This window comes from Papio anubis, chromosome 11, assembly GCF_008728515.1.
Source record: "Papio anubis isolate 15944 chromosome 11, Panubis1.0, whole genome shotgun sequence".
Taxonomy (NCBI): Eukaryota; Metazoa; Chordata; class Mammalia; order Primates; family Cercopithecidae; genus Papio; species Papio anubis.
The window spans coordinates 113,899,594-113,919,836 of NC_044986.1; the positions used below are offsets into that span (position 1 = coordinate 113,899,594).

Sequence of the window (20,243 nt, forward strand, 5' to 3'; positions counted from 1 at the left end):
CACTTGTGTGCCTGTGTTCATGGCAGCCTCTGTGGAAACAGCCCAAGTGTCTGCCAGCAGATGGATGCATGCACAAAATGTAATATACACACAAACACACACACACGCTGAAACATGCGGTAACATGATGGGCAAATACTGTGATTCTGCTTATCTGAGGTGCCCAGAATAGACAAACTGGTAAGAGGAAGACAGTAGAGTAAGGGCTACCAGGGATGGGGATTAGTGTTGAGTGGATCCCGAGTTTCTGTTGGGTGTCATGGAAAGTTCTGGAGATGGAGACTGGTGGCGGTTGCGCACCGTTCTGAATGTTATTCAATGCCACTGAATTGTACCTTTGTAGGGGTTAAAATGGAAAGTTTTTATTTAAATGTTGCCACTTAACATTATGTGGAGAACAATAACTTCATACTGCTCGAGTTTGACAATGTATATAAATTAAGTTAGCAGAGACCCAGGTTTCTGTGAAATTCTTAAAACCTTTTTGACGCCTCTTGCATAAAAGTCTTCCCATGTTACCACTCCAGGCCTTGCTGAAATGTTCTCCTTCTGTTTATTTCCAGGGGATGGAGGTATGTTCCACAACTCCTCGTGGCCGAGTGTGTACGGCTTGTTGTAGTGGTGATGGCTGCAGACATTTTGAGTTGTTTTGGTAGGCGCTTGACGTTAACGTTGTTTTCACTTGCACTTTGTCTGTTTAGAATTTGTGGAAGTCATTTCTTTACCCAAGAATGACCTGCTGCAGAGACTCCATGGTAAGCATCCTCCAGACCGCCACCCAGCTTTCTCCAGTTTTCCCCGTCCCCGTCCCAGCAAATTGGGTACTAAATAGAACTCCGTATCTTTCTCTTTTTGATACCACTAAAGTCAAATGCCTAGCAACCTGTAAAACTTGCGGGCGACCACTACTAATTTTCCTTTCTGGGTGGCACAGAGTTTGAAAGTAGGAGCAAAGCATTCTGGGTCAAGTGCAAACTTTTGGTAGGGGCTTTTTCTCCTACACAGCGGCCCAAATGACATTCCTGCTGAGTAGCCAAAACGATTCTACACTTTAAACCTTCAATCCATAGCGATGCAAAGGTGTGGGTAGAGAAGCTGTTAGCTTTTCCTCGAGTATGCTAGTATGAGGGACAATCCTTTGTGGAGGCTATATGTTCGAGGAGAAATTGATGATACTCCAACAAATACTTGAGGTATTTCCTGTATACTTGGTGTGATACGCTTTTCACATAATAAACCAGACTAGCCGTGTGGCCCTTAGAAATCACTGATCATAGGCCGGGCGCAGTGGCTCACGCCTGTAATCCCAGCACTTTGGGAGGCCGAGGCGGGTGGATCACAAGGTCAGGAGATCGAGACCACGGTGAAACCCCATATCTACTAAAAATACAAAAAACTAGCCGGGCGCGGTGGCGGGCGCCTGTAGTCCCAGCCACTCGGGAGGCTGAGGCAGGAGAATGGCGTAAACCCGGGAGGCGGAGCTTGCGTGAGCCGAGATTGTGGCACTGCACTCCAGCCTGAGACAGAGCGAGACTCCGTCAAAAAAAAAAAAAAGAAAAAAGAAATCACTGGTCATGGAAATGCATTGTATACTTCCTGGCCACCCATCTTTTAGGGACTTTGTAAACAGTAGGTAAGCTTACGGAGAGAAAACTCCTTTGATAAAACCACGAGAGGAGACACCGTATGGAGACGCGGCATGGGCCTTTCAAGGAGCGCCTCCCTCCAGGCCAGCAAATCCCTGCCACTCATCCAGAAAGAAGCCAACACTTTTCATCACGGGAATATTTTACTGGGTATAAGTGTTTTAGGTAATTGACACCTGATTTTTCTACTGTTTTTAAGTGATTACTTCAAATGTGACTTGAAGCATTGTTTGGCCTGAAGCTTTAAGACCAGTTTCTTAAGCTTTTCCCTGAGCGTCCACGGCTTCCAGTTTCACTGAATAAGCAGGGGCGCCTGGTTTTGAAATGTCTGTTATTTGTGTGAAAATCTGAGTGTGTCTTTCAAAGGCTGCTGTGATTTATTTGGATAAAATCAGATTTCAGATCCCTCGACAGCTTCCACTCCGGCTTCACCTTCCCAAAAACTAGATCTAAGGTAGAGGCCACCTCGACAGCTCAAAGCCAGAGTTAGAACAATCATACTGAATAGATACAATCATTTATCTGGCATGTATTTAGAGAAAGGCGTGACAATCAGTACGAGGCAGCGCAGCTCAGTCACAGGCCCGACTCGGTTTGAGGCTCCGCGGACCATAATTAGCTGTCACGTCAAACAGGTTCCGAAGCCCCTCTCGGCTTTTTTCATAACACAGGAACAGTAACAGCCCCTCCCTTTGAGGAGGTGTGTGGAAAGTAGGGTGACGTAGGCAAGTGTGAAATGCCATGCGGGGTTATCTTTTAGTAGAAGAGTATCCTTTTTAAAAAATGTCTTCCTTCTCCCTTCCACCTTCTTAACTTCCCTTTTGGTCTTAGAAGAGGGAGAAAAAATAGAGTAAGTGAGGTAAGTGAGGGGAGGTGGAGAGAGGGCGACTGTGGCTATAAAGGAGGAGGGATAAAAGAACCGAATTGCCTAGCTTTAGTAGAATCAAAACATAGTAATAAAACCATTTATTCAACAAGCAACATTTGAGAAGTCGGAAGGAAGGTATTACACTTTAAGATCAGTTTGCTGGCTGGGTGTGGTGGCTCACACCTGTAATCCCAGCATTTTGGGAGGCTGAGGTGGGCTGATCACTTGAGGTCAGGAGCTCCAGACCAGTATGGCCAACATGGTGAAACCCCATCTCTACTAAGAATACAAAAATTAGCCAGGCATGGTAGTGTATGCTGGTAGTCCCAGCTACTCAGGAGGCTGAGGCAGGAGAATCGCTTGAACCCGGGAGGCGCAGGTTGCAGTGAGCCAAGATCGTGGCGCTGTACTGCAGCCTGGCGACAAAGCGAGACTCCATCTCAAAAATATAAAAAATAAATAATAATTTTAAAAAAGATCAGTTTGCCACAAAGAGTAGCATCTGCCAGTTACTAAGCACCTGCTATGCCCAGGAGAGTAGGACATGCTCCCTGCCTGCAAAGGTCCCCAAGCTTGTTCCCAAACAAGCGGCTAGGAAAACAAGAGGCTGATTTTACATCTGGCAACCTCCATCTGAGTGAAACAGAAATTTTAATGAAAGCCTGTGGTAATAAGGTCCTGAGACCTCATTCTTGGTGGTGTATCTCCAGTCCTAACACGCACACAGTTTAACTTGCCAGGGGAAAATATGTATCCCCTAGCAGCAGCAAAGATGGAATCCCTAAGGTCCTACATAATCATCACCATCTAGCTTCAGAATAGCAAAGCCGTACCCCAGCTGTAAATGAGGTATAGTGACTGGCTCTATACACTTCCAACTTTACTGTTTTAGCACATAAAATCATTATCCCTGATGTTCTTGTCTCATGCTAGGAATGTAATCTTGCCTTTATAGTCTTTATTCTTTAAGATCCTTATAGGCAAAAAAAAAAAAAAAAAAAAGTATCACCAGCATTTAGCATAGGAACTGGCATATAGTACTTGCTCCGCAAATACTGATTGAATAAGATGTTTGGTTCTTCCTTAATGGCATGGTCTAAGTTGTTTTCTTTGCTTTCCACAGCGCTGGTAGCTGAAGAACATCTTACAGTGGACGCCAGGGTCTATTCCTACGCTCTAGCGCTGAAACATGCCAATGCGAAGCCATTTGAAGTGCCCTTCTTGAAATTTTAAGGCCAAATATGACACTGGCCATTTCTGTAAGCAAGACCGCCAGGCCTTCTTCACTAAGACTTTGTGTTCAACTTAGTTCCGTGTAGATTTGCCATTAGCTTTTTCCTAAAATAAAAGCACAGAACAGATGTGGTGGTGGTATGGAACTGCAATTACAGGTAGGCTGTGACCCTCATTTCAATAACTCCAGCTAAAATTAACAAAAAAGAAGATAAATGCAAGTACGTTTACTCCAGTTTTTTTAAAGCTCAACAGCAGTTAACTGCAGCTCAATTACTTTTCTAGTCTAGTCTGGTAGACAGGGATATTTGTACAGGAAAACAGACCTGAGTTCCCAATTAGGTCAACTATTTCCACTCTCAACCCCCACTGTAAAATTCTGTAGCTGGGCATGCAAATAACCGTGTACTCCGTTGGTGTTTAAAACAGCGTTAAAATGAAAAGAAGACTCTTTGGCCTCTTCTAATTGAATTTTTACTATGCAAAATTCATCTAGGGTAGTTGAGTCCAACTAGGGTAGGATTCAGTAGAATCCGCAACTAGTTTAAGTCCACCTATTTACTGAAGCTGAACCAGCTAATTTTAAGTAAGGAAAATGGTTGATTCCATTCACTACACCGAGGCTAGGAGACTAATGAAAATTCAGGGCCATCCCTCAAGCATCTGCACATACTTGAGGATCTCTTTTCCTATCCTTACCTCAAAGAGTACTTGAAGTTTCTGAAAACAAATCCATAAGACTGATATGGTCTGGGGCAGTAATATCTGGATGTTAAACCATGAATAGAACTAGCAAGATCAGCCAGTATGTGAAACCCAATACAGAGTACTTCGGAGCAAGAAGTACAGATTGATGTGGTTCCCATTTCATTACAGCCTGAAACCCTGTCATCCAGCAGTTCTACCAGTGTTCCTGGGCCATTTTCTTAGCCTCTTCAGTGAGTTTAGCTCTTTTTGTATTGACTTTTAGGGCCTCCAGCAGCTCCATGATTTTCCGGGACTTTCCAGTCTGGCCCCCACCAAAGTCTCAGGACAATTCCCATCCAGCCCTAAGTCATGTTTCTAGCCTGGCTCCAGGGGGTAAGCCAGGCCCTACGAACCAGATGAAAGGACTCTCCAGATAAAATCAGGGTGCTAATGCCAGAAGGCTACAGTATATCCATTTGTCCACAGGCTCACTGTCTGAGCCCAGGATATTTTTCTCTGTGAAACTGTCTTTACACTGGACTTCCTAAAGATAATTATGGAAATACAGAACTTTATAGATGAAGCTGTCTAGCCCTATACATGTGAAAATTAAGATCCAACTACTTCCTATAATGGTAGCCTTCCCTTATGCCTCTAACCCTTTTTTAAATCCCGATTTCAATCACAGGCATTGTGATTCTTCACAGCTCTAACTCTTCTTAGCTCTCAAAGCCACAGGCTATCATTGAAATCGAGAGAGAAGCGCAGCCCAGTCTTTCCACATAGCCCAGTTCCTCCCCAGCCACTCCCCATGGGAATGACCTCTGCAGCTGACCCTTATCCTCTCCTTCTTCCTCAGAGTGCCACTTAGAAGTGAGAGCCAAATCCTAGGATGTATCCCTAAATGCCATTTCTATTTTTTATAAACATGAAAAGGTTGTGCTTTGGAAATTAAGTCTGTTTGAGAACTGGCAGTCTGGCTGGCACTGTTTTAAAATGTTTATTTGCCCTGCATTTAAAAACTGAAGGTTTCCTATGTATTAAAAGCCATATTTCCACCTTCTTTAGGGAAAAAAAATCGGACATCATAACACTGGGTCGATGTTTTTTATGGTAACAGTGAGGCCCTCGGCGGATGCTCTCCGAGCCACTGTTAACATCCTGCCTGCCTTCATCTGCCTTGCCCCTGCGGTGATTTGGCTTTGTAAGCATAAGCTACGTAAGACATACTACACTTAAGAAACTAAACAGCAGTGAACACCCATACTTCTGAAAAGGGTGTCTTTTAAAAATTAAGTTTGATCTTTTGGGAAATAAAGCACATAGTTTTCAAAATGATTTACCAAGAACTATGCTTTTAAACGGAGACTGGGATATGGTTTTGAGATCACTGTTTTCCTGTTTCCTCCCCAATGTTAGTCACATATATGATTACCCGTAAGTTGGTCACCGTCCGACAATAATTTGGGATTAAAGTTTGAAGTGTAATTACATTTGACTTTTATAGGCATCTCAGGGTGGACTTCTTATAAATACACTGAACTTATACAAATGATCTTAGAAAATGTTTAATATCAGAGTTCTTTATTTTTTTTCCAACACAAATGAGTCAGTTTTCTTAAATAAAATTTATTGTCTACTGTTTACACTCATGTTGCTGCTGTGAGTACAACAACAGACACAAATTCCTAGCATGAATTACTCATTGTTCACCCCCACTAACTACAGACATTGCTTGAGAATTAGATCTTTGCTTTAGGGATTTAAACAGAAAAGAATCAGGGCCTAGAATCTTGAAAGAGTATTCTCAAGTGACTGGTTGGAGTTAGAAGGCATAGCCAATACAGGCAAACAGCACGATGATGCTGTCACTAGGAAGGGAGGAGGAGGTGGAGGAGCCTTCGAAGCAGTTGTTTCTAGTGACAGAAATAACTGGACACTTGATTTTGCCCATGTGGGCTAAGTGGCTGCTTTGAGAAGGGACAAATAAAAATGAGGTGGGGTGGGGAGTAGGGATACCATGAGTTAAAAAAGTATAAAAAGTAATTATCTAAAATATAGATTAGATATAAATGTTCCAGAACTCATTAAATAAGCTCAAAAATACTGGAAAGTGGCAATTTGAACTACATTTATTTTTAAACAAGTGGGGGCAATATTAAGTGTTTTGAATGTTATGTGCAAAACGAATCCATGTCACCATCTCACTGTCATGATTTAACACAGCAAGGTAGATACATTGGTTTCCAGCATTACAGGCAACACTAGATGTACTTTTTTTAAATGAATAATGTAAACTTGAGTTTTAAGGCAGCGGGTACTAATGCTGCACACAGACTTAGCTCGGTGCCCATTTCAGAGACGGGTCAGCCAGCACTTGAAACAAGAAACTGAGGGGAGAAAAGGGGAATCACCAGTGTCCTCTGACAAAAGCGATCCGTCCACATGTTCTCCCTTTCACACGCACAGAATGAAGTCTCTGAACATTCAGAAAAACAAAGCGCCCATGCCACCCACCTCGGCCTGTTCTTTCACAAAGATTTCAAAATACTGATAAATAATAGTGACTGCCAGCAGGATTCCGGTGCCGGACCCAATGGCCCCCAGGAAGTCGGCCAGCACCGACAGGGCGCCAATGCACAAACCGCCAAACGCAGCCGCGGTCGGGATGTACCTAGGAGACAGAACCCCGAGTTAGGCAGCAGCAGAGACGAAAACGGGTCGAGGCGCAGCAGCCACAGCTGGGTCTAAAGCCTCCCTGAACTCCAGGGGGAACGGACTGCTGTATGGAGGGCTGTGCAGGACACGGCGTGGGAACGGGAGCTCTGATCCAGGCAAAGACTCTGACCTTAATTTCCAGAAACCGGTCAACAGCCAAGAAAGACAATATATGATCTTACAGGAGATGAGATTCCTGGACAGATTTAAATATTAAGATGTTTAAGATTTTTAAATGAGTAACCTTTCGTTCCCTCTTGTGGAATGAAGAGTAAGTATCAACAAATTTATGTCATAAGATTCTGCAAATCCACTTAAGTAATTCAATCTCGGCTGCACAGTAGAATCACCTGGAAAACTTAAAAATGGAATTTAAAATACTGAAAAAAGATTAAAGGCGGTGAGAGGTGAAACAAGAACAGCAGGATGATGACAACTGGAGCTGGAGAGCCATCATACTATTCTGCAGTCTGTGTTCTAAATAAATAAAAAGTTTAAGGAAAAATACTGGTGCCTTTTCAACAAGTGGTGCTGGGACAACTGGATGCCCCCATACAAAAGAAGGAATCTGGATCCCACCAGGCATGGTGGCTCACGCCTGTAATCCTAGCACTTTGGGAGGCCAAGGCAGGCAGATGATTAGGTCAGGAGTTCAAGACCAGCCTGGCCAACATGAGGAAACCCTGTCTCTACTAAAAATACAAAAAGTAGCCGAGCGTGGTGGTGCATGCCTATAATCCCTGCTACTCGGGAGGCTGAGACAGGAGAATCGCTCGAACTCGGGAGGTTGAGGTTGCAGTGAGCCAAGATGGTGCCACTGCACTCCAGCCTGGGCAACAAAGCGAGACCCCATCTCAGGAAAAAAAAAAAAAAGCTGGCTGGCCATGGTGGCGCACACCTGTGGTCCCAAGCTACCCTGGAGGCTGAGGTGGGGAGGATCGCTTGAGCCCAAGAGGGGGAGGCTGCGGTGAGCCGTGATTGTGCCCCACTTCACATCCACTAGGATGGCTGAAATTAAAAAGCCAGAGCTGGTGCTGGCGAGGACAGGCAGCAGGGGAACCTCACACACCACTGGTGGGAATGTGGACGGGAGCAGCCACCCTGGAAGACAGCTGAGCAGCTCCTCAAAATGTTCAACACAGAGTCAGTTACCATGTGACCCAACAATTCCACTCCTTGAGAAATGAAAACATCCACACAAAATCTGTACAAGTATGTTCACAACAGCATTATTCATAAAAAGTGGAAACAACCCACATTTCTATCAACTGATAAAGCATGGTAAAGCCCTACAATCGAATCTTATTCATGAAAAGAATTCAGCACGTGGACTGTGAAAACATGATGCCAAGTGAAAGCAGCCACTTACAAAATAACGTACATCGTATGATTCCATTTACATGAAATGTGCAGAAGAGGCACATCTGTAGAGATGAAGTTAAAAGTGACTGCCTGGGGCTGGTGGTTAGGCGGGTGGGCTGGTAGGTACAGGGTTTCCTTCTGGGTGGTGACAATGTGTTTAAAATCAAACTTAGGAATGTAAAAGTCTGAATATACTAAAAAACACTGGACAACATACTTCGGGTGAGTGAATTCCATGGTATCTGAATTTTATCTCAATAAAGCTGTTACCAAAAAATGAAACCCTGATGTCTGGAACTCACCCCAGACCAAATAAGTCACAATTCCTGGGAAATCCTTTTTAAAAGTTCTCTGGTGATTTTATGTGCAGCCAGCCAATGCTGAACACAGCACTAATCTGCAAGATTTTATCACTGGGATGAGCAGAGCCGTCACCACAATTTCAATTAATAATTCAGTTGTCGGTTTTGACATGGGAAACAAGTTCTGTGTGAAATTTTGATTCCTTTGTCTGAATGGAAGGGCTTTAAATATGAACTTGAACAAAGAAAAACATTTAGCCATCACTGAAAGACGGAAACACAAACACAGGCCTAGAAAGGCGTCCATCTAGCGGCCTTACCTATTAAGCTCATGAACCATAGAGGTATCCCGGTGGCCCCTCATGACCATCTGCTGTTCTTTCAGCTGTTTAGCTACCTGCCGAGAGAAAAGCTACTTTGAAAATCCAACTCCAACATTTCACTGCTTACATCTACCACGTTCTATGTGAAGTGCTTCCCACACACTAACAAGTAACATACAATAACCTGAAAGTTACATTGTCATATCATTCACATGAAGCCTGAGGAAACCAAAGTTTCAGTGCCACTCCATTCCATGTTAGCCATATGAAACCAGTGCTTCTCAACCCTTCTTCAATTACCAAACAAGATTTTGTTTTGCAGGAGGGTTGCAAACCACTGTAACAGCTAAGAATTTTTTAGCTTTTGGGAACCAACTTTTAGCCCATTGCTCATTAAAAATGTATAAATTAAAGTTTAAGTTATAAACGAGTGTATCAACTACTATTTTGACAATTAAATATGAATTTTCCAAAAACAAAGTTTTTACTTTTTTTTTGAGACAGAGTCTCGCTGTCTCCCAGGCTGGAGTGCAGTGGCGTGATCTCGGCTCACTGCAAGCTCTGCCTCCCGGATTCACGCCATTCTCCTGCCTCAGCCACCCAAGTAGCTGGGACTACAGGCGCCCACCACCGTGCCCAGCTAATTTTTTGTATTTTTAGTAGAGATGGGGTTTCACCACATTAGCCAGGATGGTCTCGATCTCCTGAACTCGTGATCCACCCATCTCGGCCTCCCAAAGTGCTGGGATTACAGGCGTGAGCCACCGCGCCCGGCCTATTTTACTTTTTAAAAATTTTTTTATTTATCTATTTATTTATTTATTTTGGAGACGGAGTCTAGCTCTGTCGCCAGGCTGGAGTTCAGTGGCACAATCTCAGCTCACTGCAACTTCCGACTCCCAAGTTCAAGCGATTCTCCTGCCTCAGCCTCCTGAGTGGCATGAGCCACTCCACCCGGCCTTTTTTATTTTTTTGAGACAGGATCTCACTCTGTCACCCAGGCTGGAGTGCAGTGGTGCAATCTTGGCTCACCGCAACCTCCACCTCCTGGACTCAAGTGTTAATCCTCCGTCTGAACCTCCTAAGTAGCTGGGACCACAGGCACGCACCACCATGCCCGGCTAATTTTTTTTTTTTTTTTTGTATTTTTTAGTCATGACGGGGTCTTGCCATGTTGTCCACGCTGGTCTCAAAACTCCTAAGCTCAAGCGATCCAGCTGCCTCAGCCTCACAAAGTGCTACGATTACAGATGTGAGCCACCACGCATCGCCAAGAATTTTATTTTAAAATAAACCAAACACTTACATCTTTGGCTGAAGAACCAGACACTTCAATCCATGTCTTAGAGAAAAATGCGCATGATCCCAACATGAAGATGATATAAACAACGACATGGACGGGATCCTCAAAGATGGCGCCCATGGACTCGGGAGGAGAAAGATAGTAACACAGGCCTCCAACTGGGTAAGAACGTGCGGGTCCTCCCCCACTGACATCCTACAGAACAGGGGTACAAAGAACAAGTGGTCAACCTAATTAGGAATACATTTGTATGACACTTCACACTTCTCAGAAATGACAGTGTTTTAAGTTCAAGGCATGTACAGCTAGTCATTCTATGTAGCTTCAGAATGTCCTTTTGTGTCTAATACCTTCACTCCTTCAAAGTTACACAATGAGCACCTGTTACATGCAAGACACTAAAAATATATTATGAGTCATTTTTAAAAATTGTAATATATTACAAAATCTTCCATTACTGAAAACAGGAATATGATTACATTTACAATCGACCTCTGATTATACTGAAAATCTGAAAATTTCTGAGCTATGAGTATCCAGTCAGAATATTCAGAGCCCTATGAGTGATCCTTCCATATGAAAACAGTAATGCAATCAACTAAAATATTGACATAAGACTTTAACTTGCTGCCTAAACTTTATGTGGCTTGTATGTTATTATAAGGAGTAATCTTTTAATAAGTATAATAACTGGATTTTTATCTACACACTTAAAAAGTCTTATAGAAATAGGAACAGTATTATTTGCTCATATTAAATAAAGTTTTGGGGTATACAGATAGGGGGTGAGAAACCAATTTTTAGTTGCAATGATTACAGTACCTGGTTCTTGAATTTATGACTGTGAAACGCTTTCTTTACTGTGCCCCTGGAATCACTAATCCCAGACCAAAAGCGCTATCTCCCAATAATTCTCTCATTAAGAAGAAGCTTACTCAAGGTCATAACACAATTTGTACAGGACCAACTACTCAAAGCACTAACACTAGGAAATTCTCATCAGAGTAGTAACTACTCCTGGACTATTCTGAGGAGGACAGAAACAGCATTCTTCTTACTCCTGTCTCTAACTTTCGTGTCCTCGTTATAACATTAGCCACATTTGTGTTAAATGAATGGAAAAGAAGTATTATGAATAAAGGGAATCCTATTCCCTTCAACTGATACATAAGAGTTACTGTCTTACTCTCTTTAAAAAAAAAAAAAAAAAAAAAAGCGATTTCTTTAAATGGCATTCAGTCAAAGCAGAAAGGTACAATGAAAAAGCAGAGGTATAATGAAAAAGATAGTACATGAAGACAAATGCACAGAATAAACACCATACTGCAAGAATAACTGTACAAGAAAATACTATTCTTTGGTGGGGTGCAAATTCTGGAATTACATACTGTGGCAAAGAATAAAGGACATTAGTCTTTTAAAATTCTATTATTTTTGAGACACGGTCTCACTCTGTCACCCAGGCTGGCATGCAGTGGTATGATCATAGCTCACTGTAGCTTCGAACTCCTGGGCTCAAGCAATCGTCCCACCTCAGCCTCCTGAGAAGATAGGACTACAGGCACGTAACACTGTACCCAGCTAGTTTTTAAATTCTTTTGTAGAGATGGGGTCTCGCTATGTTGCCCAGACAGGTCTCCAACTCCTGGCCTTTAAGCTATCCTCTCTACTTGGTCTCCCAAAGTGCTGGGATTACAGATGAGAGCCAACACTCCGGGCTAAAATCTGTAATTTTAAGAGGGAAAATGCCCCTTTGTTAGGTGACAGAATTTAAACCTATGAAAATTCAGTCCCACAGTAACTCACGCTTCAATAACAAAGTGGCTAGACTGTTTTAGAAAAAATTATGACAAAGGGGATGTATATGACAATGTACTGGATTATATTACTAGCAGCACCGCTGTCTCTACCATCTAGTTAACAGCATGCCTGTCTCTAGCCCAGCTCATCACAAGCTGGTTTACTGCCGTTCAGACCTTGAAAAATGGAGGCGGCCTGGAGGCAGGGAGATAGGAAAGGATAGGATGAGTCCAGCATCTCATATGTTAGCAGCACAAACAGCAGTTTTTATTTTTAGTTTTGGGAGACAGAGTCTCGTTCTGTCACCCAGGCTGGACTGCAGCAGCATGATCTCGGCTCACTGCAACCTCCATCTCCCGGGTTCAAGCAATTCTCCTGTCTTGGCCTCCTGAATGGCTGGGACTACAGGCATCTGCCACCATGCCTGGCTAATTTTTGTATTTTTAGTAGAGATGGGGTTTCACCATGTTGGCCAGGCTGGTCTCGAACTCCTGACCTCAGGTGATCCACCCGCCTCAGCCTCCTGAAGTGCTGGGATTATGGGAGTGAGCCACCACGCCCAGACAGCAAAGAGCATTTTTGAGAAAACATTACTATAGACAATACTGGAATAAGATGACAAAACAGGAAATTACTTTTATGAAATCAACCACAATTTTAGCTTAAAAGGTCATTCAAATGAGATGTGAAAGTGCTTCCTGGACAGCAAAATAATAAAAAGCACTTGGGCAATCTTAACTTCTGCAACACTTACCAGTTCTTCCAGATACGTACTAAACTCTGCTATATAGGTAAGTGAATCTGAAAATATTATAGCAAATGCTCCAATGTTGACCTCATTCCGTTAAAAATACAACCATGAAATGCAAATTATAATCAACTGTAAATAATATAAATAAACATAATACTCACGGCCCACTGTCCTAGTAAATTTACTAAAAAGTTGCCACTAAATCGAACAGACAGCATCTGGGAAATAACATACAGGTTTGACACCAAGGCCGACTGGAGGATGATGGGGATGTTGGAGGTGTAGAAGAGTTTGATGGGGTAGCTGCTGTACTGTCCTCGGTAGCGGGCCGATTTAATGGGCAAGTCAACGCGAAATCCCTAAAAAAGAAAACCAAGAGTAAGTGGGGGAACTAGACACATTAAGAAAAGAACAGAGACCAGAGAGGGAAAACAAAGAACAGTGGGCAGGATGAAAAGACAATGCCGGCTGGGTGCGGTGGCTCACGCCTGTAATCCCAGCACTTTGGGAGGCCGAGGCAGGTGGATCCTGAGGTCAGGAGATCAAGACCATCCTGGGCAATGTGGTGAAATCCCGTCTCTACTAAATTACAAAAAATTAGCCAGGTGTGGTGGCGGGCACCTGTAGTCCCAGCTATTCAGGAAGCGGAGGTAGGGGAATCGCTTGAATCCGGGAGGCGGAGGTTGCAGTGAGACGAGATTACGCCACTACACTCCAGCCTGGCGACAGAGCAAGACTCCATCTCAAAAAAAAATAAAAAATAAAAAATAAAAAAATAGCCGGGTGTGGTGGCACGTGCCTGTAATCTCAGCTACTCAGGAAGCTGAGGCAGGAGAAGCACTCGAACCCAGGTGCTGGAGGTTGGAGTGAGCTAAGATCGCGCCACTGCACTCCAGCCTGGGCAACAAGAGCAAAACTCTCAGGGAAAAAAAAAGCAAAGACAATGCTAACGAAGACGTTCTGCCTTTTAAAGTGTCGAGAGTCTGCTTCCTGCTGATGGGCCAAAACAAAAACCAAGAAAGTACAGAGACTCCAATATTTCACACCCTAAAATCAGAGTCTGGAGACTCGAATTGCAAAACTGTATTTCCCCTGATCTTAAACTCTGACTTGTCAAACACGAGCATGTCAGATGGCATTGTCTTCCAGAGCACAGTGAAAGTCTACATCCCACTTACTTTGGTGAAAAGATTATACTTACTTGGAAATATATAACAACAGCAAACACAAAAACTGTAGCAATGAGGTTCATGAGATTGGGTAAGTTCTGCCGGTAAAAAGCCTCCCGTAAAGCTCGGACTTTGTCCGTCCTGGTGGCCAACAAATGGAACAGAGCTATGACTGCGCCCTCGAACTCAGTACCTGTAAAATCAAGACAGACACGACCTGTGGACTCCTTGTCCAAAGCTGTCCCAGAGCTCAAACAAATAACTGTGAAAGTCCAGTATACAGCAGAAAATATGAGTCAAAAGAATTTGCCAATGTTTGCTTTATGATATAGCCATGTGAGCAGGTTCTACAAATATTTAGATCATTGAGGCAAATCTATCTTTTTATAGCATAAATCCAAAGTTTTCTCAAGAGACTATTCTTGATGAAAACATACAATGTAAAATTTACCAAAGCAAAATTTCATTCATAGAGATTTGCCTCTCCTTTACTTTAGGGAAGGAAGAGTATTTTTAGAAAAAATAAAAAAGCAGCAAAGCAGAGCAGAGATGTCAGAATTAAGAGATAGATGTCACTCTATCAAGCCTGCCTTGAAGTTTACTGCACCAAGAACATTAATAATCATTACAATTTTCTTAAGGCTGGGATCAGAGTTTAGGTATTAACCACTTAGGACAGTATCTGTTAGAAGTGGAGATGAGGAAGGGGAAAGAGAGAATGAAATATTTCAAAACTTCGGTGCTATTACAAAGCCAATTAGAAGAGCAGCAAAGTAGGAGTGCTCTGGGTGGATTCAATGAACAAGTCTTTCCATTTGAAAAATCTAAAATCCACTACCTTGTTATCCCCCTACGGATGCTGAAATCAGTCAAATAAATGACTTCTGCAGCAATGCCTTAAGCAAGGTTAACAAACGAAATTTTAAAAATCTGTTTGCAACCACTGAAATTTTAAATGAGCAGAGGCTAAAATTTTGGTACTATTCTCGCTGAGGTAGTGTGGCTTACTCCACAAATCTCTGCTTATTAAGTTTTGAAGAATTCGCATTCCTTATCCCCTAGGAGAGCAAACCAGAATGGTTCTAGGCATGTACTGCGACACGATGGGTTTTTTCCCAGCACACATCCAGCAAAACGCGTGCAGTTGCAGTCACTGTGCGATGTACCTCTGCCAGTGTTAATGGTAGTGGGACTAAAGGCCTTCCAGACAATGGTCTCACAGATGTTGGTGGCAATAAAGAGGGAAATCCCAGACCCCAAGCCGTAACCCTTCTGTAGCAGCTCATCTAACAGCAGCACAATCAAACCAGCAACAAACAACTGTGGGGAAAGAAATGCAAGTAAGCAGAAGCAAGAACAAACTCAAGAAAGGGGGAGAGGAACACCATGGGCTATTTCCAAGCTAGGGGCGTTTTGAATATTAAGGCCTGACCGTTGCAATTTCACTACGATGACCAACTGCATCTTTTGGCCTGCTTTCATTTACTCAGGCCAATCCAGAACAGTAAGAGGACTGGAAATACTGCTGCGTTATAAAGCAGACATTTCAACTTTAAAGTCTATTTACACTTATCTGAATAGTTTCTTTTGCAATGTTTAAATAAAGCCTGTTTGAAAAGCACACTGAAACAAAAAAAAATGATCACAGTATTCTAGAATTTATGACAGCAAGAAACTGAAAACATCCCAAATACCTCCAAGGAAGTAAAAAGTCAGATGAATTCTGGTATAATAGCAAGATGGAAATGTACACTGCCATCAAAGGGTAAGTCTAAGGGCTGTGCTGATCCTTTGAAAAAAGCATTATATATGTATTATATATATGTATATTCTATACAATGTGTACAGAATAAAAAACTACAACACAAATATGTACTCAAATATGTACTCCAGCAACAATGTAAAAATGCATTCTATACACATAGTGACAAAGATTGAATGTAAATTTGAAGACAGTTAAGGTTAAGCTCATAATGTTTTTAAAAATGAAAGCATACTAACTTTAATTTATGGGATACTGAAAATTCTGAACTTGCTTCTTGGAGAAGACATTCCTGTAAAAGCATGCATTAATGAAAAACAATCCCTAGCCTTGCAAGTGACCTGCTCCGTCATCTGACCCCTTCCCTGCACTGGAATAAGCTAATCAAGACAGGAAGAAAACATGCTTCCATGCCCCAACCTCACACATGTCCCCACTTTAAAGACCCCCCCCGGCAGAAGTGGGGAAGTCACTTCCATTCCTCCCGGTTCTCAAGCCACCCCCCTCATTTTGTACTCACTTGATCCAATATCACCTGCTGGAAGAGCCACCAAACTAACCACATGAGACCCTTTTAGGCATGCTTACCTTACAGTGTTGTTTTTTCCTTAACTGCCACTTCAATAGTTGGACAGAGCCTAACTTGTCTATTTACAGTCTTTTAGTCTGAGTTTCAATGGACAGGAGAAAGGGTATGATTCTCCAAACTTCTAAGAGAGATCATGCTAATCCTTTACTGCTTGAAAACCAAGTTTGACATTTTGACAAAATAACGTAGAGGTTAGGACTTACTACCGATTCTATTGAACCACAATCATGTCATGAGTGAACAGATACCCCCCATCATAAACCGAGAAACCCATCCTATGCAGGAAATAACAGCTGTCCATGAACATCAGCCACCAGACAGTGTCGTGATGGGCCTTGAGAAATGAGCTCTCCAGAGTCCCACAGCAGCTCTGAGACAACTCGTTCTCCAGACCCCTGTTCAGAACAGGGACCATCGGACTACAGAGTCATTCATATCTGTCCTGTGAAAATTAAACTCGGGTTTTTCCAAAGGGAAGAAGAAATTATAGAGAAATGAGAAACGGTTTCTACAATTAAGGGAATAAAAGACAGTAAATATCATGCATGCATGTGAAAAGGGATAGGAACCCAGGAAGTGGCAGGAGCGTCTATAGTGATGGGACCTGAACCCTAACCGCGTGTGCACGGGGAATGGACGACATGTATGATGAGCTGGTATAAACATGGCACTTAACATTTTAACCCTGCATGGCACCTACACACAACTTAGTTTTGCCAAACTACCTTTTGTTAAGTATGTCAAAACATACTTACCTTTATTACATGCCATGCACACTGATATTCTCTGATAGTTTTTTAAAATTTTTAATCAAGACCTGCTATTTAGATTTCTAAACTCACTAGCTGAAAAACACTAACCATGTGAATGAAAACATGAACAAATAAGGTGAGAAATATCTTCCACAATGGCATGCAAACAGTTTTCAAAACCTGTGTTTCTGGGTGAAACACACTGATCCAATCATAGCTCTTCAGTGTATCCACATATTTTCAATCTTAGCAATGCCTTGAAAAGACACAAATTGGTCACTGCCCACCTATAATCAAACATGACATCTCTCTTTCCACATTAACAGAAGAATTCACCGTAACACACATATTTGTGTATCAGAATTCATGTAAATGAATTAGTACACATCCACTTCACTTGTTTCATTCCTGGACTGTAACTATTTCTGATTTCTGACTACTGAAAATAAACATTAAAATAGCTTAACTATTTCATATCAATTTAAATCCATAACTGACTCTGTAAGAAGTCAATCCTATAGCTAGCTAGCTGAGAATCACTCAGTGGAGATTCCTTAGGAATCTGAATATATCCTTAAGTAAGATACTACAGACATTTTCTTGATGTATAATGTTCTACGAGCTACATGCCAGTTCTAAGTGTCTTTTAAAAATCAAGATTATTCTAAACTCTGGATTGCATAAATAAAGTGCTATAAAGAAATAAAACTGAAGGCAACAATTGGCCTGTCCATACCCTCAACGATGCCTAAAGCATATGAAGAGAAACCCCAAGCACTGAAAGGCACTAAAATCAGACTCCAGGCCGGGCGCGGTGGCTCAAGGCTGTAATCCCAGCACTTTGGGAGGCCGAGACGGGCGGATCACGAGGTCAGGAGATCGAGACCATCCTGGCTAACACGGTGAAACCCCGTCTCTACTAAAAAATACAAAAAACTAGCCGGGCGAAGTGGCGGGTGCCTGTAGTCCCAGCTACTCGGGAGGCTGAGGCAGGAGAATGGCGTGAACCTGAGAGGAGGACTTGCAGTGAGCTGAGATCCGGCCACTGCACTCCAGCCTGGGTGACAGAGCAAGACTCCGTCTCAAAAAAAAAAAAAAAAAAAATCAGACTCCAGAGTATCTTCTCTCCCCATCCAATGCGCCTCTTCCCCTAATTCCCAAGGGCTGTAAATTTGCCAATCAAGTGATTTGTAAATGGAGAAATAAAGACAAAGTTAATCTTTTTTATTTTTTGGAGACAGATCTCACTCTGTTGCCCAGACTGGAGAGCAGTGATGTGACCTTGGCACACTGCAACCTCCAACTCCCAGGTTCAAGCAATTCTCCTGCCTCAGCCTCCCTAGTAGATGGGGGATTACAGGCATGCACTGCCATGCCTGGCTAATTTTGGTGGTGTTACTTTATTTTATTTTTTGAGACGGAGTCCAGCTCTGTTGCCAGGCTGGAGTGCAGTGGCACAATCTCAGCTCACTGCAGCCTCTGCCTCCTGGGTTCTGCCTCAGCCTCCTGAGTAGCTGAGATTACAGGCATGCACCCACCATGCCTAGCTGATTTTTGTATTTTTAGTAGAGACAAGGTTTCACCATGTTGGAAAGGATGGTCTCGACCTCCTGACCTCGTGATCCACCTGCCTCGGCCTCCCAAAGTGCTGGGATTACAGGTGCGAGCCACCGCACCCAGCCAATTTTTGTGTTTTTAGTAGAGACGGGGTTTTCCCATGTTGGCCAGACTGGTCTCAAACACCTGACCTCAAGTGATCCACCCGCCTCGGCCTCCCAAAGTGCTGGGATTACAGGTGTGAGCCACCACACCTGACAGTTATTCTTTAAGGAAATGTATCTTCTACCAAATGGGAACACACTGGGGATCAGAAAGCTTCCAAAGAACCTGATCATTCATTAAAAATTCCTGCCCTAGACCAGGCGTGGTAGCTCACACCTCTAATCCCAGCATTTCGGAAGGCCGAGGCAGGTGGATCACCTGAGGTCAGGAGTTCAAGACCAGCCTGGCCAACATGGCAAAACCCCGTCTCTACTAAAAATACAAAACTAGCTGGACATGGTGGCAGGCCCCTGTAATCCCAGCTACTTGGGAGGCTGAGGCAGGAGAACTGCTTGAACCCGGGAGGCATAGGCTGCAGTGAGCCGAGATTGCACCATTGCCCTCCAGCCTGGGAGACACAGCAGGACTCTGTCTCCAAAAAAAAAAAAAAATTCCTGCCCTAGTCCAATGACAAAATAGTTCCATCTCATTAGAAAAGTCAGTTTATTGTTAATGCTAAATAAATACTTGAACAGTATAACTTTTGTGGATATAAATTACACTCATTAAATAATCTTATGTTTTGCTTCCTACATAACGTTTCTAATTTAAAAAACAGAATGCTCTGCAATCCCAGCACTTTGGGAGGGTGAGGCGGGTAGATCACCTGAGGTCGGGAGTTCAAGACCAGCCTGACCAACATGGAGAAACCCCGTCTCTACTTAAAAAAATACAAAATTAGCCGGGCCTGGTGGTGCATGCCTGTAATCCCAGCTACTCAGGAGGCTGAGGCAGGAGAATTGCTCGAATCCGGGAGGTGGAGGTTGCGGTGAGCCAAGATCACGCCACCACACTCCAGCCTGGGCAATAAGAGTGAAACTCCGTCTCAAAAACAAAAACAAAAAAACAGGATGCTCAACCACGCCAGTCTGAGACAGATTTCTCTCAATGTATATATTAATAAACTGCTACTTGAGATTATTAAAAAATGTTTTTCTGAGCTTGATCTTCATCTTTTGAACTGATAGAAAAAAAATTCCTGGCTGGGCACGGTGGCTCACACCTGTAATCCCAGCACTTTGGGAGGCCAAGGCAGGCGGATCACGAGGTCAAGAGACCGAGACCATCCTAACCAACACGGTAAAATCTCATCTCTACTAAAAATAGAAAAATTAGCCAGGCGTGGTGGCACCTGTAGTCCCAGCTACTCAGGAGAC

The 20,243-nt window shown here is 43.0% G+C and overlaps 2 protein-coding genes across 8 annotated transcripts in view; one reads left to right on the top strand and one right to left on the bottom strand.

Moving 5' to 3' along the window:
• Window positions 1-3,968, top strand: part of NUDT5 (nudix hydrolase 5) — a 27,976-nt gene extending 24,008 nt beyond the window's left edge. For 3 of the 7 annotated variants that reach the window (XM_017962548.1, XM_003903389.3, XM_009213973.3), the window contains 3 exons: window positions 564-572; window positions 702-755; window positions 3,638-3,875. In XM_017962548.1, coding sequence (XP_017818037.1) covers window positions 564-572; window positions 702-755; window positions 3,638-3,747 — 173 coding nt within the window. In that variant the 3' untranslated portion in view covers window positions 3,748-3,875. Of the gene's footprint in view, window positions 1-563; window positions 653-701; window positions 756-3,637 lie in introns of all 7 variants that reach the window. The other 4 variants (XM_009213975.2, XM_009213974.3, XM_009213977.4 and 1 more) reach the window with 3 other exon arrangements.
• Window positions 3,969-6,001: 2,033 nt separating this feature from the next.
• SEC61A2 (SEC61 translocon alpha 2 subunit) overlaps window positions 6,002-20,243 on the bottom strand; it is a 40,391-nt gene continuing 26,149 nt past the window's right edge. The window contains exons 7-12 of the mRNA XM_003903384.5: window positions 15,329-15,482; window positions 14,195-14,355; window positions 13,155-13,352; window positions 10,446-10,637; window positions 9,137-9,213; window positions 6,002-7,108 (exon numbers count right to left, since the gene is read on the bottom strand). Of these exons, the coding sequence (XP_003903433.1) occupies window positions 6,922-7,108; window positions 9,137-9,213; window positions 10,446-10,637; window positions 13,155-13,352; window positions 14,195-14,355; window positions 15,329-15,482 (969 nt within the window). The 3' untranslated portion in view covers window positions 6,002-6,921. The remainder of the gene's footprint in view (window positions 7,109-9,136; window positions 9,214-10,445; window positions 10,638-13,154; window positions 13,353-14,194; window positions 14,356-15,328; window positions 15,483-20,243) is intronic.